Source organism: Lemur catta, chromosome 1, assembly GCF_020740605.2.
Source record: "Lemur catta isolate mLemCat1 chromosome 1, mLemCat1.pri, whole genome shotgun sequence".
In the NCBI taxonomy this organism is placed as follows: Eukaryota; Metazoa; Chordata; class Mammalia; order Primates; family Lemuridae; genus Lemur; species Lemur catta.
The window spans coordinates 75284096-75304408 of NC_059128.1; the positions used below are offsets into that span (position 1 = coordinate 75284096).

Sequence of the window (20313 nt, forward strand, 5' to 3'; positions counted from 1 at the left end):
GGTTGCAGGCAAGGAGACCGCTTGCCAGTTCCCTGCCGCTCTGTGCCCCCAGCTCCTCGCCCTTCAAAATGTGTGCTGGCCACACCAGCAGTCCTGAGGCACCAACTGGTCGTTAGTCCCTCCCCAGGGTGTCCCAGTTATCCCAGTGCTGCAGGCCTGGGGGAGAGAAGGCAGACAAGGGGAGACTCCATTTCCAGACGTTTCGCATTGCCCCGTGGATAAGCACTGTAGTCCCCAGATATTGCTAAACCCTATGTCACCATGGAGATATCGGTCAGTGTGTGACGGCCCTGTTCCTCTTTCCTGGAGCGGCCGGGACCTGCGGAGCCGAGGGTGGTAAAGGCAGCGAGGAAGAGCACACCGAGAACTCTGCTAAAAGAGAAGGCCGGGCCCCCGCATGTCTGGAGTGGCAGAGCGCTGTGGTCTTCCTGCCTCCAGACCCGCTGTCGGAGGAAGGGCTCGGCCGGGCCCGAGTTTGCGGCGGGCGGTAGGTGCGGGTCCTCATCGTCCAGCTCCCGGAGGCACACGCTGTGCGACAGGGGGCCGCAGCCTGCGTTTTCTCCGCCTTCGGGGTCTCAGCAGCTTTTGTCCCCAAGCCCGGAGGACCGGGGCGGCCCATGCTTAGGCGCCCTCTCCTGGGTAGGGGTCCGCGTGCGCCCTCCCTAGCCCGCTCCCCGCAGGGGTGCCCGCCCCTCTCCCCGCCCCCGGCGCGGGCCCGCCCCGCGCCTGTGTCACGGCTGGGCCGGGGGTGGAGAGCGGCCGGGCGGGACATCCGGCCCTGGGACCTCGCCGCGCCCGCCCGCCGCCCGCTCCGGCGCTGCAGCCCGGGAACCGGCCACCCACCCCCGCACGCGCCAGGGCCGCCCGCCAGCCCTCCCCTCCCCGCCTCCCTCTGCCGGCCCCAACCCTCTTCCCGCCCCCAGTCCGAGCCCGCCTCTCAGGCAGCCCTCGGATCGGCCGGGCCGGCGCAGGCCCCCGCCCCGGGAGCACCATGTTCCCCCGCCCGCTGACCCCGCTGGCGGCCCCAAATGGCGCCGAGCCCCTGGGCCGGGCGCTGCGGCGGGCCCCGCTGGGCAGGCCCCGGGCCGGGCTCGGGGGGCAGCCCCTGCTGCTGCCGTCCATGCTGATGTTTGCGGTGATCGTGGCCTCCAGCGGGCTGCTGCTTATGATCGAGCGGGGCATCCTGGCCGAGATGAAGCCCCTTCCCCTGCACCCTCTCAGCCGCGAGGGCGCAGCCTGGCGCGGGACAGTCCCCAAGCCTGGGAGGCTGTTCCTGAATGCGGGGGACTCGGACTTGCAAGTGCGGCAGGACGTCCGGAACCGGACCTTGCGGGCGGTATGCGGACAGCCCGGCATGCCCCGGGACCCCTGGGACTTGCCGGTGGGGCAGCGGCGCACCCTGCTGCGCCACATCCTCGTCAGTGACCGCTACCGCTTCCTCTACTGCTACGTCCCCAAAGTGGCCTGCTCTAACTGGAAGCGGGTGCTGAAGGTGCTGGCAGGTGTCCTGGACAGCGTGGACGTCCGCCTCAAGATGGACCACCGCAGTGACCTGGTGTTCCTGGCGGACCTGCGGCCTGAGGAGATTCGCTACCGCCTGCAGCACTACTTCAAGTTCCTGTTTGTGCGGGACCCCTTGGAACGCCTCCTGTCTGCCTACCGCAACAAGTTTGGCGAGATCCGAGAGTACCAGCAGCGCTATGGGGCTGAGATCGTGAGGCGGTACAGGGCTGGAGCTGGGCCCAGCCCTGCGGGGGACGATGTCACCTTCCCCGAGTTCCTGAGATACCTGGTGGACGAGGACCCTGAGCGCATGAATGAGCATTGGATGCCCGTGTACCACCTGTGCCAGCCTTGTGCAGTGCGCTATGACTTTGTGGGCTCCTATGAGAGGCTGGAGGCTGATGCCAACCAGGTGCTGGAGTGGGTAGGAGCACCACCCCATGTCCGATTTCCCACTCGCCAGGCCTGGTACCGGCCAGCCAGCCCCGAAAGCCTGCACTACCACCTGTGCAGGGCCCCGCGGGCCCTCCTGCAGGACGTTCTGCCTAAGTATATCTTGGATTTCTCCCTCTTTGCCTACCCATTGCCTAATGTCACCAGGGAGGCCTGTCACCAGTGACCGCAGGTGTAGGACCAGCAGCTGTCGCGAACTGGTTTTAACAACACCAGCTTCTTGTGCTTCTTCCTGCCATTCAGAGAAACCCTGGCTCTGGGGCTTGGAGCCTCTCCAGATGCCTGGATGGCAGGGTCTACCCTCAGAAGTTCCTTGTCCAGGGTGGGTGCCCACAGTGGCTCAGAGGACAGGGATAGACAGGAGGCCTGCTGCTCCCCACTGGGGAGATCTTTTGGGGGCCTGTGTGATCCTTCTTGTCCTGGCAGGGCCAGACACCAGTTTGCCAGGGAAACAGCACATCTGATCTAAAGACTGACTCCCGGCCCCCAGCTGCTGGGATTGTGCAGTACACTTGGTCCACCTTAATTTAACCTGTGGCCAAACTCAGAGGTGGCACCAGCCAAGAGCAAGCATGACCCGAGCCAGGAACCCTGTGGCTGTGATCCCCCATTTATCCATCTCATGTGCCTCAGGACTGGAGTGAGCAGTTGTGCCTTATAAATGACTTTTGTGCTTTCTGCTCCAGACTCAGAATTTCCTACACTTGCTAGGTTCTTTCCGTTTTTCCAAGGAAAGGAAAACTGAAGCAGGGCTCTTGCCTGGTAGCTCTAGGACCCAGCCCTGCAGGCATCCAAAGACCCCTGTGCTTAGTCTCTTCCTAGGGCTCTGGGAACCTCCTCTCGAGATCCTCCCTTCCTACCCCAGAGGCCTTCAAGATTGTGACTGTGGATGGCATGTCTGGCTGCCACTTTTCTGATGCATTTATTTAAAATTTATACTTTTTGATAGAACTCTTATAAAGGCTTTGTTTTCCTAATAGCTGAATTTTTAATAAAGCTGTTTTGTATATAAAGTGAGCGTCTCTGTGATTCCCTCTCTGAGGTCCTGTGGGTCCTCAAATCTAGATGTCTGTCTCCCCGGGGCAGGAGAGGGAGCTTGCAGGTAGAGAAGGTAAGACAAGGTGTAACCTGCTTGGGCTGGTTCAGTGGGCCATCGCCATGGAGCCTTTGGGGACTTCTAATAGGCCATACCAGATCACAGACTCAGATTCTTCGGTGTCACCAAAAGGCAAGCCCAGTTAGGAATGGCCCCAGGTCCAGAGAATACCTACATAGATTATTCCCTGAAGAAGGGGGTGGGTAGGAAACATGGGCTCCTCTTCCTCTTAGGCAGGAATACTTCTTGAGTGATGAGGCCCCCAGAGCGTTTTCAAATGAAAAAGGGGATTGCTGTGTGAGCAAGGAGAGATTATTACTGGCGTTGAGCATTGGAAGGAAGGAAGGCGAGGAGATTGAGTCAGGGGCAGGCTCTTGCTGACGTAGGCCCAGAGGAAGTTGTGGGAGGAATAGTTAGAGCAAGAGGACAGCCCTCTGTGGCCTGGTCCCCCACTGCTCTCTAGAGAGCCGAGGCCCTCCAAGGGATGGCCAAGGCTGGCCCTTACCGAGTGGTCCATTTCATATGCCCCCAGTGGGAACTGCTCTACTTTAGAGGCCTGAGGCTTTGGTAAGAGGGGGGCCCAAGGGAGTGAGGGAGGGAGGTGGGGAGGGCCCCCTTGCAGGTACCACCTGTAGTACCAATAGCTTTGTTATTGATCAGATTTTGGAGAGGAAAACTAACCCCACTCCTAAATTTGGGGGAGGGACTTCTATGGGCATTCATGGCTCTCTGCCATGACTCATCAGGTCGTGTCACTTCCAGGAGGCCTTACCTGATCCCCTATCTGGGTCCAATGACCTTCTTCAAGGTTCCCTTGGCTCTGGGGACTTTACCTAGACTGATCAAGTCCCAGCTCTACTCCTCACCAGCTGCCTGACTACCTCTCTGAATCTCTGTTTTTTCCACTATAGCATGGGAATAATAATGCCTATCTTACGGGGATTGCTGGGGGATTGATGAAGACATATGGGTAAAAGGACCATCCCAGCACCTGGCTTGATGGATGTTCTTTGAGAGGCTGGTTGAATACCTAATCCCTCAGAGGCCTGGGGGACAGGGGAGAAGCCAAGACACTGTGTCCAGCCCAGCGCTAGAGACCCCAGCTGCCTCGGGCAGAGCTCCTTTGACCCCTGGGTTCACTTCCTCTACCAGTGAGCCAGTCCTTTGAGCTTCTGGCCCCTCAGGAGCCCCTCCTGCATGCCACCTCCTCTCCCCCTTCTTCCTTGCCTGGGACCTATAGCAGCTCCAGACCTATAGCAACCAGTCAGTCCCCTCACAAAGGCCCACAACTTAGCACCCAGGAACCCAGAGAATGCTGGGCCCAGCTTTTGTATTCACCTCATCTCATTTAATCCTCATGACAGCCCAATGCCATAGGTGTTAGTTATCCTGTTTTACAGACATGGAAACTGGCACAGAGAAAGTAACCTGCCCAAAGTGTCCCAACCCAGGTCTGTGTGCCTGCCAGATGGGAGGCGAGAGGGAGGCAAGGAGAGCCAGAGAGTTCATGGAAGGTGGGGGTAGAGAGAAGAGGGAATAGGAAGGTGAACGTACAGGGAGGGTAGATGGGGTATTAGGGGCATTTGCAAACATTCTCCTTCCTCAGTTCTTCCTTTGCAAAGAATCCAGTTCAGCCCAGCTGACTTTTACCAGTCCCTGCCCTGGAGGAGTGGGGGGCACATGAAGTCCCCTGATGTGGTTAATGTATCAGCTACTCCTTCCAGGCAGAAAAGGGGTGCTGGGCCATAGAGCATCCTGACAGCCACACCCGGCCACCTGTGGCGTGGGGAGCAGGGTCTGAAGTGGGAAGCGGGGAGGAGGGCTGGTGAATCAAACTGCCGCCTACTGGCTCATTTTTATTTCCCTCCAGTCAGCCCCTGATGAACTTAATTTGTCATCCACCTCTCCTTTCAGGACTGCTTAAAAAAAGCTGCCAAGGAGGTAGCGTAGAGTCGGATTCAGCCAGCCCTGGTGAGATCTGCTTTGTACTAGGCACCCAGAGCAGAGCTGGAGGTGCTGCAGGCTCTGGGCACCACGGGCCAGGGCAGTGGCATTCGCAGGGCTGGACAGCTGGACTGTGTCTTCTTGGAATTCCTCCTTTTCACTGGGGCTGCTCTGATAATGAAATGGAACCAAGTCCTACGCTACTGCCTAGTCCCTAAAAAGACAAGGGCCCCTTTAGAAATGTCTCCATCTTGGACAACCCAGGTCCCCTGGGCACAGAGGGATGGGGCTGGTGGTTATTTAACTTCTCCCCCACCTCTCTCCGCACATCCCAGGAGCATCACACCACACAGGCCCCCTGCAGAAACAATAAGAGCACAGTGGAGCAGCTGAGCCACCCACCTGGGTGAACATACAACCCTCACCTCCCGGGGGGCCCATCCCCAGAGGGGGCCAAGCTCCCAAGCCCCCTCCCAGATCGGCTCCAGTGCCTTTCTTTTTGAACCAGCCACTGCCTGGCTCCAAGCAAGAGGAAGGCATTTTCCCTCTTCCTAAAGGGAAACTAATAATTAACAACAGCTGCCTTGAATTGAGAGCACCTGTGTCAGTGCTTTACCTGAATTATCCTCTTAATTCTTTTTTTTTTTTTTTGAGACAGAGTCTCTCTTTGTTGCCTGGGCTAGAGTGAGTGCCGTGGCGTCAGCCTGGCTCACAGCAACCTCAAACTCCTGGGCTTAAGCAATCCTACTGCTTCAGCCTCCCAAGTAGCTGGGACTACAGGCATGCGCCACCATGCCCGGCTAATTTTTTCTATATGTATTTTTAGTTGGCCAGATAATTTCTTTCTATTTTTAGTAGAGATGGGGGGGGGGTCTCGCTCTTGCTCAGGCTGGTCTCGAACTCCTGAACTCAAACAATCCGCCTGCCTCGGCCTCCCAGAATGCTAGGATTACAGGCGTGAGCCACCACGTGCAGCCTTATCATCTTCATTCTTACAAAAGCCCAGCAAGGTAAGTAAAACTATTCCCATTCTATAGGTGAGGAAACTAAGCCTAAGTGACTTGCCCAAAGAGATGGTGGGGTTGCATTAAAACTCAGCTCCTTCCCTTGTTTTTTCCTCCAAAAGTGAACATGCATTTTAAGTTATCCAGCTCATGACATTTGCTGATGAGCATCATGTTCGTTTTCTCTGATTTTTACACCCTTTTGCAGCCCTCCTTCCCAACACTGCCCGAATGATTCTGTCCACAGGTCTCTCCAGCTATTATAAAGTTATCCAGATTTGCCTTCTCTGAAGATCAACTTTCCAGTACTGTTGGACCCAAACCATGAATGTACTAGACTGTCAGTTAGGGTCCTCCAGGAAGCAGATGCAAGGACAGAATTAGATATGCAAGAGAATCATTAGTGAAAACACCTGTGAAGGATAAAGGGGAAAGGGGCAGGAGTAGACAGAAAGAGCCTACACCCGTGAAAGGAGAACAGGCGGAAGAATTGGGTGGGAAGAGTCTCAGATTACAGTGCAGCTCTAAGAAAGTCTCAGTCAGGCCAGTGGGAAACCCCAGGCAAAGATTGCCTATTAGAAGAGCCCTCCATGGGCAGAGATGGTCCAGCTTCAGTACCCCTAGAAGTGCTTAGTCATTGGCTGGAAGCAGCCAGGGGAAAGGTGAACACTGAGCCAGATATAAAGGTGCGGAGACTGGGGGCTGCCAGCCAACTGTACTCTGCCAGCGGGTTCTCTTGAAGAGAGACCTCCATGGTTACCACACAGACCCAACTTGGCCACTCTGACTTATGGGCATTGGTCCCCAGGGGTTCTGTTGACATAATGGCTTTTTTTTTTTTTTTTTTTGAGACAGTCTCGCTCTGTTGTCTGGGCTAGAGTGCCATGGCATCAGCCTAGCTTATAGCAACCTCAAACTCCTGGGCTCAAGCAATCCTCCTGCCTCAGCCTCCTGAATAGCTGGGACTACAGATGCACGCCACCACTCCCAGCTAATTTTTTCTATTTTTAGTTGCCTAGCTAATTTTTTTTTCTATTTTTAGTAGAGATGGGGTCTCGTTCTTGCTTAGGTCGGTCTCAAACTCCTAAACTCAAACAATCTTCCCGCCTCAGCCTCCCAGAGTGCTAGGATTACACATGTGAGCCACTGCGCCTGGCCGACATAATGGCCTTTCAAATAACCAGAACACAGCTGCTGGCCTAGCAAGAGCCTCTAGATGTCTGGGGGATCCTGAACTAAACTCCCCAATGGCATCCCCGGGCTTTACAGCTAGACTGCTGGCCCTGCCCTTCACTGTGCTCAAATGCCCATGCTCTAATGTTCAGGATGTTTTCTCTGCAGTTTACCCAACTCGCTGCAGGTGGTGATTATGTTTGGTTTGTGTCTTTGTCACCGACTGGTGGATTATAATGATCACTTTTGCTCAGTTTCCCTCTCTCATGGGTCACATCCTTCAGCTGGGAGGGGAGAGCAGACTTACCCAGAGGTTGAGTCTCCATGCCTGTGTTGCAGATGCCCCAGGGGATATAGCCCAAGCTCCCTCAACTCCAGGGGCAGCCTGGGAGGGACGAGAAGTTCCCCCAAAGAGTGTCCAGGGACCCGCATGCATATGAGTGCCAGAGCGTCTGTAGCATCCCTCTACTGGGCTCATCAGCTGGTTGCTGCCAGATCCTGGCTGCAACAGGGGACTCGCCTGCAGAGGAGTCTCCACAGAGGCAAAGGGAGTCACAGGATCAGCCCTCACTTTGCCACTGTGAGGCGACGAGGAGGACCAGGTCAGGGCAGGTCATCCATTGCCCCTCAACCCTCCAGCAGGAAAGCTGTGCCAGCCTGGGCCTTGGGGTGGAGACTTGGGGGGCAGAGAGAGATGAGGAGCTTCAGGAGCTCGGGAAGGAGAAGCCTGCAGTGCTATGCCAACAGCTGGTTTGCAGATGGAGAAAACCAGATATTCAGCCTCACGGCAGCCCAAGGAGCAGGAGACCGTCAAGCATCCACCTGATTACTTCTCCATTCTCAGCCCTGGAGAGATTGAGCTGTCCCTGGGACCCCAGTCAAACCCCAGAGTCTTCAGAGTCCAAGCACTGTGGCCAGAGCGGCCATCAGAGCAGAGGAGTCCACAGGGGAGGGGTGGAGACAGGGCTGGGCTCTGCATGTGCTGCCTGTAAGGGCCACAGGCTGCCTAGAGGAAGGCACTTGAGGTGGCCCAAGAACAGTGGGGTTGGCTGGGTGGGGGTTGGGCTGAAGGGTGAAGCATTCCAGTTGAGGAGCTAAGCAGAGTTGGGGGTCAGTTGACCCCTGGCAGCACACGCATCCTTCCCCCACTCTCACCCATGACAAGTTCTAATGAGCCTCTCCCACAGAAGCTGCTGGACACGTGGCAGCCTAGTCCCCTGGAAGGCTCCCTGCCGCCTGCGTGCAAGTGTCCGGTAATGAGAAAGAGAGCTGTTCTGATAGATGAGGGACAGCAAGCTGACCTAACTATGCAGGAAAGCCAGGAAGGAAAAACCCAGCCCCTGTGCAACTTTGGGGAGGGGTCTTTAATTTTTCACCACTGAGGCTAGCCTCGGCCCAGGCACCCACAGACAAAAAAGTGACTAGATGGAGAGCTGGGGGATTGATGGCCACAGAAGAGGGACAGAAAGGGAAAGAAGCTCAGTCGCAGCTCAGATGCTGGCCCTCCCCGACTTTCTCAGCTACTGACCATCTAGCCCTTCCTTCCTCTGAACTTCTCTGTCTTCTAGGAGAGCTTTCAACCTGTGGTGTTACTTCTCCGTCCTGTAGACTGAGGTATCCCAAAGGCAAGAGCCAGGACTTGTTTCTCTCTGTACTTAGTACATTGTAGGTGCTCAATAAAGGTTGAATTTGTGGAAAGCCTGAGGATTGGGTGGATGAATACATGGGTGGATGGCTAGGTGTGAACGTGTGTGTATGTGTGTGTGAATGGAAGGATGGATGGCTGGATGGATAAGTAGCTGGATGGATAAATGGATTCATGGATGCATGCCTGGGTAGATGGCAGCAAGGGGAATAAGGGAAGATGAACTTCTGTGGGAAGAGAAATCAGGAATCACAATGGACATCTGGCAGTTGGCGTGTTGCCTCTTAAAAGGAGGAGATGACTGGAAGGAAGGACAGATGTTTCACTAAGGAAGCAATAGCAGGGGTTTGGGGTCAAAGATGGAAGAAATGACCCAGGCAGGCCTGGGTCCTGGGCTTGCTGAGATGCAGGAGAAAAAGAGTGGCATCTGGACTGGCAGGAACATAACTAAGTGAGAGACAGATGTCATGAAAGGTGGAACCAAGAGAAGAACCTGGGAGTTGAGGTGTGATCACAAGAATTCCTCAGAGGGAAAAACTTCAAGCAATCAAGTGGCTTCCCTAGAGCAGAAGTAAAAGGGGGCCACATTCACTTGTTCATAACCCACCCAGGAAGAACCCTAGAGGAGAGTGCCTCAGCCTCTAGTCATTGTTAGGGAGGGAGTCCCTTGGGGAATAAAGGAGTCAGAGCAACAAGATTCCTGTGTTCCAGTCCAGGCCCTGCCACAAGCCTCGATGATCTCAAGCAGGTCCCTTCTCTGAGTCTCAGTCTCCTCACCTGACCCCTTTAGCACCTTACCAGGGTTTGCAGACCACACAAGGAAAAGAGTTTTGCACGGTGTAAAACTCTGCACAAACAGAAGCATGGAGTGTGGCAGCAGCGTGAGAGCTTAGGAGTCAGGAAGTCCTGGATTCAGATTCTCGCTCTATTGCACTTACTAGCTGGGTCAACTGAATAAGCCCCTAAACCTTTCTGAGCCTCTTTCCCTGCAAGTGAAATGAGCAAAGTACCATCTATCTTGAAGAGTTGTTGTGGGATCTCAAAACAAGTCACAGAAAGTGCCTGCCATTGAATAAATGGAAGCCAATATTACACACAAGGGATTTATCAGGGCTGCTGTGTGTGTCTCAGCAGCGGGGACCGGGACACAGGCTGGAAGAAAGAGGAGGGAAAGAGCACCACCTTCTCATTCTCACGCAGGTGCCATCCGCTCTCCAAGGTCTGCATCTAGGGGGCTGCCTCCGACAAGCCTGGGATGAAAGCGTCATTTCCAGCTTTCATCCGTTCCCTTCCACAGAGGAGACATCTAAAGGCCAGATTCTGAACTTGTCTGATGACCTGAGCTGGGAGGGCCCAGCATCCTCCTCCCACAGGGGGAAGATCGTGATGCTGCCATCTGTGAGGGGAGAGCTCTCTGTCCAGGAGCACTGTTCGCACCCCTTGAAGGGCCAGGCGGAGTTTGGGAGGCTCCAGCACCCCAAGACCTGACATCATCCCATGCCAGAAGCCTGTCACTCCACTGTTCTACAGCATTGTTCTCTTGGTTTAAGAAATCATCTCCACATAGATGCAAAAGTCAACTAGTCATAGTAAGGAGCCACCATTCACTGACTGTTTCTTTGTGCCAGGCCCTGTGCTGAGAGATGTCTGTACACCTTTTTTCTAGTTTTTTTATCTTCAAAATGTTCAAACCTACATACAAGTTATAAAAATAGTACAATGAATACCATGACCTAGATTCACCATTTAACATTTGCCACTTTTGTTTTGTCTCCCTGTATATGTGTGTTTTGCTAAACCACTTCAGAATAGATTACAGACATTGTGATGCTTCATCCTAAAAAACTTCCACACATATCTCCTAAGGAAAAGAATATTTTGCTATGTAACTGGGTAGAGTAATAAAAGCTAACACATTTTACATTAACAAAACAGTATTATATAAGTCCATATGCAAATTTTCCCAATTGTCTGAATAATGTCCTTTATGACTTTATTTTTTTTAATCCAGGATCCAATCAAGGATAGTGCACATTGTCTTGTCATGGCTTCTTAGTCTCCTTTAATCTAAAACAATCCTCCACCTTTTTTGGAGGGAAGGGATCTTTCATGCTAGCAACACTGTGAAGCATTCAAATCAGTTGTTTTGCAGAATATCCCTCAATTTAGATTTTCTGATGGTTTCCTCATATTAGATTCAGGCTGACCTGTACATTTAGTCCTCATGGTGACTCTGATGAATTTTTCTTCTTCATTTTATGGAAATGGAGGCTGAGGCTTAGACAGGGCTGTCACGTAGCTACCGAGAGGCTGACCTGGGATTGGATGCAGAGAGTTTAACTCTAGTCTGCACTCAAACCTTGTGCCGTGAGGAGCAGCTGTGAAGTCTTCGCAATTGGGTTCTTTTTGTGATAGATTTATGTATCAGCCCCCTTTAGCACCTTGGCCACAAATAGCAGATTTTGACAGGGCTTGGGGTGGGAAGAAGAGGAGTAGCCCAGGGGCGGACGCCTACAGCATCCTCTCTGTAGTGAGCCCTGGCCTCCAGAGTCAGCCCTGTCTGGAACTGCCCCCGGCCTGCCCCAAGGACTCCTTTAGGCCACCTTAGAAATTTGACTTTTTCTGTCCCTTCTAGACCTCTAGGAGAAGTGATGCATCACATCACACATACCACACGCCATACACTACTGAGGATGTAACAATTCTCTGGGTACAGTCATCTCTCAATTCTGTCCTGTTGCCTAGCAACTCTAGGACATTCCAGCCCTTTCCAGCCAGAGGGTGGGTAGAGGGGGCAACTACATGACTAGTTGGTTCCTTCATACTCTGGGGGTCTCCTCATGACAAGTTGCCTAACAGCCAAGGAGGTCCTTGCACTCTGGGAAGTTACCCTCCTCCTCCCAGTAGACGGGCAGTCTCTTTAGGGTCTTTGCTCCTGGCCCGGGAGCCACGTAAATGTACCATGGAATGTGGGGCTCCTCCTGGGGAGGGGTGCCGAGAGCTAAGGGGAGGATGTATGCCTCCCTCTGCAGTGACACTTTGGAGAGAAAAGGGTAAAAGGAGACGATCCAGGTAAGAACCTCATCATGCCAGGAGAGTTAGGCTTCTCATAGGATGGTTCCACAGGTATTCAGAGACCTGCTGGCTGAGAGTGCTGAGTTTGGGTCCCGGCCATGCCTCTCTGTGAAAGGAGAGAGATGGACAGTCCACATGCCTGGGCAGCTCCCTCATCATCCAAACCTGCAGTTACTCTTGAATACATGTGTATTACTTTCACCGTTTTATTTGGGTAAGGTTTAGGCCAAGTGTCATTACCTGGGGTCCTTGGGATCCCTTAGGGGTCTGTGAACAGAATTCAGGGTGTTGAAAAAGTTGAGGGAAAAGATACCTCTTAATTTTCACTAAACTCTTCTTAAATGTATAAAATGTTTTATGAAATATTAGTAAATTAATAGTTTTATGAAATATTAATATTAGCAAAATCTGTGGCTTTGTCATCTATAGAAATCACAGATATTTTTAAATCACTTTGCAGTTGTTGAAATACCATTTATACTCACTACTACTTAGAAATTATGGAAGCATTAGATCTGTCACTAGATCCTTAATGTGTTCACAAAAAAGTATAGTAGTCCCCCCTTATCTATGGGATATGTTTCCAAGACTCCCAGTGGATGTCTGAAACCGTGGATAGTACCAAATCCTATGTACACTACAATTTTTCCTATGTGTACTTACCTATGATAAAGTTTAATTTATAAATTAGGCACAGTAAGAGACTAACAATAGCTAATAATAAAATAGAACAATTATGACAATATAATAAAAGTTATGCGAATGTGATGTCTCTCTCTCAAAATATCTTATTGTACTGTATTGACCCTTCCTCTTATGACAAAGAAGGGATGGGGTGGGATGGCTCGAGATTTCATCGTGCTACTCAGAATATTACACAGTTTAAAACTTATGAATTGTAATATTTCTGGAATTTTCCACGTAATATTTTCAGACCAGAGTTGACTGTAGGTAATTGAAATCATGGAATGCAAAACCATGGCTAAGGAAGAACTATTGTACATACATAACAATATCATATTTTTGTTTTTTATATTTTGATAATTCAATTTCAATATAATTGGTTTCCTTGGCAATATTATGCATTTTTTATGCAAAACATTTACTTATTCTGAGGCTTCATCAGAGCACCAAAGTAGACTGTGGTACAAAAAAAAGGTTAGCCTTGGGTTTAGGCTATGGAACATTTTGTCAAACCAAGACCCAAGGAAGTATTTTGAAGAGTCTTCTAATTTAGAATTTTCATTGGTGACAGTAATCTAAACAAATTATAGTATTCCTACTTATTTGAATGACTACCTTCTTTTTTTTTTGTTTTTGAGACTCTGTTGCCCAGGCTAGAGTGCCCAGGCATCAGCCTAGCTCATAGCAACCTCAAACTCCAGGGCTCAAGCAATCCTTCTGCCTCAGCCTCCCAAGTAGCTGGGACTACAGGCATGTGCCACCATGCCCGGCTAACTTTTTCTATATATTTTTAGTTGTCCGGTTAATTTCTTTTGATTTTTTAGTAGAGACGGGGTCTCGCTCTTGCTCAGGCTGGTCTCGAACTCCTGACCTCGAGTGATCCTCCCACCTCGGCCTCCCAGAGTACTAGGATTACAGGCGTGAGTCACCGCGCCCAGCCTGAATGACTACCTTCTAACTGAGCTCAGCTTCTGAACTGCATTTACAACAGTGGTGCCAAGCAACTCCACCCACATCGTTCCATTCCAATTAGAAAAAACAGAGGCAGCCCTAATATGTAGATGGTGATGATACAAAAAAAAGAAAAAAATGGTGAGGTTGAGCCCTTGGTAAAATAAGTTGCTAAACTCAAAGAACCTGCATTCTAGCAGTGAGCACCACAGTCAGGTGGGTAGAATGCAGTTGCAGAAAACACAGTGTCGTTTGTCACATAAAATTAATGATGTTTATTCAAATTGTTTTTGTTGTAATTTCATTTGAATTTATAAATTTCTTTTGGCTTTTACAGTAGTATAACAACTATTAGCATAAGTATTAGCTTCATGTCTGTACTTACTTGTGTAACATGTTGACGCCAGAAATCAGGGCATTTTTTTCTTTTCCTTTGATCGGGGCACATTACTCAAGGGTGAGAAATGCTGGCTGTGGTACTTACTGATAACTCTTCATGTTTCTTTCTCTAGCTAACCCCTTTTTCTTTTGAAGAACGACTGAGTTAGGGTCTCAAGCAATGGAGTGACTTGATTTCAAAGGCTTCCCAGATACAGGATTAAATAGCAAATTACTTGGTTATTTCTGGAAATGTCAAGTGTGTGATTCCTTGGTTTGTCCAAAGTCACTTTCCCACACTGTGAGGACTGAAGCTTATTGGAGGTTTTATTATGGTAAGCCTCGCTGGACTGCTGTTTGACTTTCTCAAGATATGGCTTCCTTGTGATGTCAGCACTAATCATGAGGGGAAGGGGAGAGGTTGGGCTGAACGTGGGGGACAGGAAATACTTCCATTTCCCAATCCACTTCTGGAGAGCATTAAAGTCATGTTTTCTACAGTTATATAGTCATATGTATATATACACACATACTTATATATGTGTGTGCGTGTATATATTATATATGTGTAAATCTGTAGCAAGGTCTGTAAACTTACAAAGTGTGAGAGGGTTCAACTTTAAAGTCTGTCTCAAAGGAGTCAAAAAGTAGTGTTTAACTTTGACCTTCTCAAGGATCAAATATCAAGCAATTTACCAGTGTTGGTGTTTTAATTTAAATTTTTTTACTTTTTCTTTTATTTATTTATTTATTTTTCAGACAGAGTCTCGCTCTGTTGCCCAGGCTAGAGTGAGTGCCGTGGCATCAGCCTAGCTCACAGCAACCTCAAACTCCTGGGTTCAAGCAATCCTCCTGCCTCTGCCTCCCGAGTAGCTGGGACTACAGGCATGCGCCACCATGCCTGGCTAATTTTTCTATATATATTTTTAGTTGTCCAGCTAATTTCTTTCTATTTTTAGTAGAGACGGGGTCTTACTCTTGCTCAGGCTGGTCTCGAGCTCCTGAGCTCAAACGATCCCGCCCCCCCCCACCCCGGCTTTGGCCCCCCAGAGTGCTAGGATTACAGGTGTGAGCCACTGTACCCGGCTGGTATTGGTGTTTTAAAATGGTATGTAGCCCTTGCTGGACTCTGAGTCCCATTCAAAATGGCAATGTCATTCCTAGAACTTCAGGCTCTTCTCTGTCACCCCTATCCCAATCTTTTCAGCGTCCCAGCTGCTCACATTGCCCCTCCACAACATGGGGGCTTTTCCGGTTATCCTGGCAACCTCACTCCTGTTTCCATGCTACTCAACAGCCTGCAGAGTGGCGGCCAGCCTTGGACAGTGAGTGCTCTAGCCCCACGCTATGCCCTTCCTTCAGGGAAGCTTCCTCCTGGCATTACCTCTTCCCTGCCCCAGTGGTGTGCACTGTCTCCTCTGCCATCTTCCCCTGTGCTGTTATGTCCTTACTTGAAAATGCAAGTCTCTGTGCCACCATCCCTGACTCCTTGAAATTGGATGGTTTCTCCTCTGTCATTTCAGCTCTTTTTTTTTTTTTTTTTTTTAGACAGAGTCTCGCTCTGTTGCCCGGGCTAGAGTGAGTCGTGGCGTCAGCCTAGCTCACAGCAACCTCAAACTCCTGGGCTTAAACAATCCTTCTGCCTCAGCCTCCCAAGTAGCTGGGACTACAGGCATGCGCCACCATGCCCGGCTAATTTTTTCTATATATATATATTTTTTTAGTTGGCCAGATAATTTGTTTCTATTTTTAGTAGAGGCGGGGTCTCACTCTTGCTCAGGCTGGTCTCGAACTCCTGACCTTGAGCAATCCACCTGCCTCGGCCTCCCAGAGTGCTAGGATTACAGGCGTGAGCCACTGCGCCCGGCCTCATTTCAGCTCTTGAAGTGTCCAGAAAACTCTGTTTTACATTCCTTTTCTAGAAAGAGCTTGGAAAATAAGTCTTCCAGGGCCTGGCTAGAGGATACTACTTGAGGAACATCATCAGAGTAGCATTAAAGGAGGTTTCTAGACCAGGGGTTCTTTTTTTAAATTATTACTGTGGCAAAAAACACATAACATAAATTTACCGTCTCAAGAATGTTTAAATGGGCTGGACGCGGTGGCTCACACCTGTAATCCTAGCACCCTGGGAGGCCGAGGTGGAAGGATCACTTGAGGTCAGGAGTTCAAGACCAGCCTGAGCAAGAGCGAGACCCCATCTCTACTAAAAATAGAAAGAAATTAGTGGGTTAACTAAAAATATATAGAAAAAATTAGCCGGGCATGGTGGCGCATGCCTGTAGTCCCAGCTGCTGGGGAGGCTGAGGCAGGAGGATCGCTTGAGCCCAGGAGTTTGAGGTTGCTGTGAGCTAGGCTGATGCCACGGCACTATAGCCCGGGCAACAGATCAAGACTGTCTCCAAAAAAAAAAAAAAAAAAAGACTGTTTAAATGTACAGTACAGTATTATTAACTATATACACATTGTTGTACAATAGATTTCCATAACTTTCATTTTGCGTGACTGAAACTCTATACACATTGAACAACTCCCCATTTCCCCCTCACCCCAGTCCCTGGCAACCACCATTCTACTTTTTGTTTCTATGAGTCTGATTATCTTAGATAACTCATATAAGTGAATCATGCAGTATTTGTCTTTTTGTGATGTGCTTATTTTGCTTAGCATATGGTCCTCAAGGTCCATCTATGTTGTAATATATGCCAGTGTTTCCTTCTTTTTAAGGCTGCATAATATTCCATTGTATGTACATACCATGTTTTCGTTATCCAGTCATCCAACAGTGGACATTTAGGTTATTTCAACATCTTGGTCATTATGAATACTGCTTCAATGAATACGAGCATGCAAATATCTCTTCAATTCTTTTGGATATATTTGCAGAAGTGGGATTACTGGATCATATGTTAGTTCTATTTTTAATTTTTTGAGGAACCTCCATATGTTTTTGTTGTTGTTTTTTGAGACGGAGTCTCGCTTTGTCACCCAGGCTAGAGTGCTGTGGCATCAGCCTAGCTCACAGCAACCTCAAAGTCCTGGGCTCAAGTGAGTCTCTTGCCTCAGCCTCCTGAGTAGCTGGGACTGCAGGTGCGTGCCACCACGCCTGGCTAATTTTTCTATTTTTAGCAGAGACAGGGTCTTGCTCTTGCTCAGGCTGGTCTCGAACTCCTGAACTCAAGTGATCCTCCCTCCTCACCCTCCCAGAGTGCTGGGATTATAGGCATGAGCCGCCATACCCGGCCCTCCATAATGTTTTTCATAGTGGTTGCACCATTTTACAATCCTACCAATAGTAAACAAGGGTTCCAATTTCTCCACATTCTCATCAATACATGTTTTGTTTTATTTTGTTTGAGATGGGGTCTTGCTATGATGTCTGTTACCCAGGCTAAATTTGAACTCCTGGGCTCCAGTGATCCTCCCACCTTAGCCTCCTAAGTAGGTGGGACTACAGGCACAGAAGTGCATCCATGCCTGGCTAACACTTGTTATTTTTTCGTTTTTGATCGTGACCATCCTAATGGATGTGAGGTGATCTCTAATTGTGGTTTTGATTTGCATTTTCTCGATGATTAGTGATATTAAGCATCTTTTCATATGCTTGTAGGCTATTTGTATATCTTCGTTGGAGAAATGTCTATTCAAGTCCTTTGCCAACTTTTTAATCAATTTATTATTATTATTATTATTATTATTGCTAGTGAGTTATGAGTCCTTTATATATTCTGGATATTAACCCATTATCAGATATATGTTTTGCAAATATTTTCTGCCATTCCATATGCTGCCTTTTCATAATGTTTATTGTTTCTTTTGCTGTGCAGAGGTTTTTAAGTTTGATGTAGTCTCATTTGTTTATTTTTACTTTTGTTGCCTATGCTTTTGGTGCTATATCTAAGATTCCATTCCAATGTCATGAAGCCTTCCCACTATGTTTTCTGCTAGGAGTTTTATATTTTCAGATCTTTTTTTTAGAATTTTTTTATTTTTAATACAGGGGCCTTGCTAATTTTCTCTGTATTGTTCCAGTTTTAGTATATGTGCTGCCGAAGCAAGCACAGTTTCAGGTCTTATATTTAGGTCTTTAATCTACCTTGAGTTAATTTTTGTATGTGATGTAAGATAAGGGTCCATCCTCATTCTTTTCCCTTTAGATATCCAGTTTTCCCAGCACTATTTGTTGGAAAGACTATCCTTTCCCCATTGTGTAGTCTTGGTATTTTTTTTTTTTTTTTTTTGAGACAGAGTCGCTCTGTCATCTGAGCTAGAGTGTCATGTCATCAGCCTAGCTCACAGCAACCTCAAAGTCCTGGGCTCAAGCGATTCTCCTGCCTCGGCCTCCCAAGTAGCTGGGATTACAGGTGCATGCCACCACACCCAGGTAATTTTTCTATTTTTAATAGAGATGGGGGTCTCCCTCTTGCTCCAGCTGGTCTCAAACTCCTGATCTCAAGTGGTCCTCCTGCCTCGGCCTCCCAAAGTGCTAGGATTACAAGTGTGAGCCACCATGCCTGGCCTGCACCCAGCCTAGTCTTGGCATCTTTGTGGAAGATCATTTGACCATATACATGCAGGCTTATTTCTGGGCTCTCTATTTTGTTCCATTGGCCCAATGTCTGCCTTTATGCCAGTACCACACTATTTTGATTACTGTAGCTTAGTAATGTTTTAAATAAGGAAGTGTGAGGCCTCTAGCTTTATTCTTATTTCTCATGATTGCTTTTAACTATTTGGGGTCCTTTTAGATTCTATACGAATTTTAGGATGATTTCTTTCTATTTCCAGAAAACATGCCTTTGGTATACCAGGGTTTCTTAACCTGTGGTCCCAGAATCTCTAGATGGCATGCAGGGTGCTGAGGGCCCCCTGATACTGTGTTTGTCTACCTCTGAGCATTTTTATCTGGTCCCAGAAGCCTGCAGATCAGGGTCCCGATCCACACGCTCCACAGAAGTCAAAAGTGGTGGCTCTGGACAGTCGATTTGTCATGATGCAAGGGGGAAATCACAGATAGGCATGACATCCAAAGGAGCTCACAGAACACAAATCAGGCTTCATTGGTACTTAATACCGTTGCTGTTGGGTTTTCAGTTAGCATTATGGACACTGTGGTGAAAAGATTGCCATCTTACTCTGCACCCTTGTATAAGACTTTGTTACATACAGAGCACTAACTGATTAATGCAGTGGTAGCGTTTTGTCCTAATGGATGTCTGCTTTCCCAAAACCCATCCTCCTTTTCTGTTTGGGTCTCTGGTGGTGTATCATCTCAGACTGCAAGTCCCACGGGAGCGGGACAGTCTGATTTTTAATTGTTCCTGCCTTCATTTTGCTAGGTGAAGGAGTTTGTGATGAAATTGTTACTGTGCATGTTCCCTGGTGGTGTCTAAGCAGGTTGGGGAGCAGCTTCACAAGGTGTTGACACATTTTGTTCAGCAGCTTGTTTTCTTAAGCTTCTATTGGGACAATAAACTTTCAAAAATAATTGTTAACATAATCATTATTAATGAGACTTACTGATTAAGACACAAGTCAAATAACAAGATCTTATGCTTTATTTTTCATAATTCAAGGCACCCCTTTCCTCCTGGAAACCACCACCTGAATTGCAAACGTTAAGATAATGTTTCCTTGGACCAGCAAAGCAAATTTTCCCCTCTTGTGTCGGCTCCCTCCTCTGGCCCTCTCTTTGCCTAGAGTGGCTATGGCTTTGTCCTCATGTCCCCTCCCTCCTGAGCCACAACTTTACTCCGGTGTCTAGGGATGTTTTACCATTCAGAGTGCGCCGTCACTAGCATCACTGGTCAGGGAAGCATCCGTGCATGCCATGGTCATTAGTGAGTGCCTGCCTCGGGCCAAGCCTGTGCTAGCATTTCCCCAGAGGAACACAAGTGGCATTCTGGTGACAGGACTAGTGAAAAGGTTAGGTGGGCAAATATGTTGGGAAAATCCAGTTACACAGAATTTAGAAGATGACTGCAAGATGGTTTTTTCCCTGATATGTTAATGTGTCTTGTTTCTTTGTGTGGAAGGTGGAGACAGTGGAACCCATACTGTCCTTCCAAACTTGTTTGACTGCATATTCCCTTTTTCACAGGTCTGGGGGTCCTCTGAATCCACTTTGGGAAGACAGATCTGTAGGAGGCTCACACCAGCTCCTATACCAGCTTTGCTGTTTTGACTGTCTCCTCTAGATGAATACAGGTACTCAATGTTGTCATCTATTTCTGATTTCTCAATCAGTAGGTATGATTCAGGTTGAAAGATGGCGGGATGGGTACATGAGCATTTATTTTATTACTCCTTGAAATGTGAATATATTTTATATATACTCTTTTGTATGTATTGTTTTTCAAAATTATGTTTTTCTCTTGCTTTAATAACTACCATGGCTTTTATAATCC

At 48.8% G+C, this 20313-nt stretch overlaps 1 protein-coding gene and 1 non-coding gene across 2 annotated transcripts; one reads left to right on the top strand and one right to left on the bottom strand.

The window, feature by feature from the left end:
• The first annotated feature begins 976 nt into the window (after nucleotides 1–976).
• CHST14 (carbohydrate sulfotransferase 14) lies at nucleotides 977–2969 on the top strand. Its single transcript, XM_045533968.1, has one exon. The coding sequence runs from the start codon at nucleotides 992–994 to the stop codon at nucleotides 2120–2122; it is 1131 nt and encodes a 376-aa protein (XP_045389924.1). The 5' UTR covers nucleotides 977–991; the 3' UTR covers nucleotides 2123–2969.
• A 14892-nt stretch (nucleotides 2970–17861) lies between these two features.
• Nucleotides 17862–17968, bottom strand: LOC123631213. The gene has a single exon (XR_006733073.1). It is a non-coding gene; the product is annotated as a U6 spliceosomal RNA (small nuclear RNA).
• Nucleotides 17969–20313: the final 2345 nt, after the last annotated feature.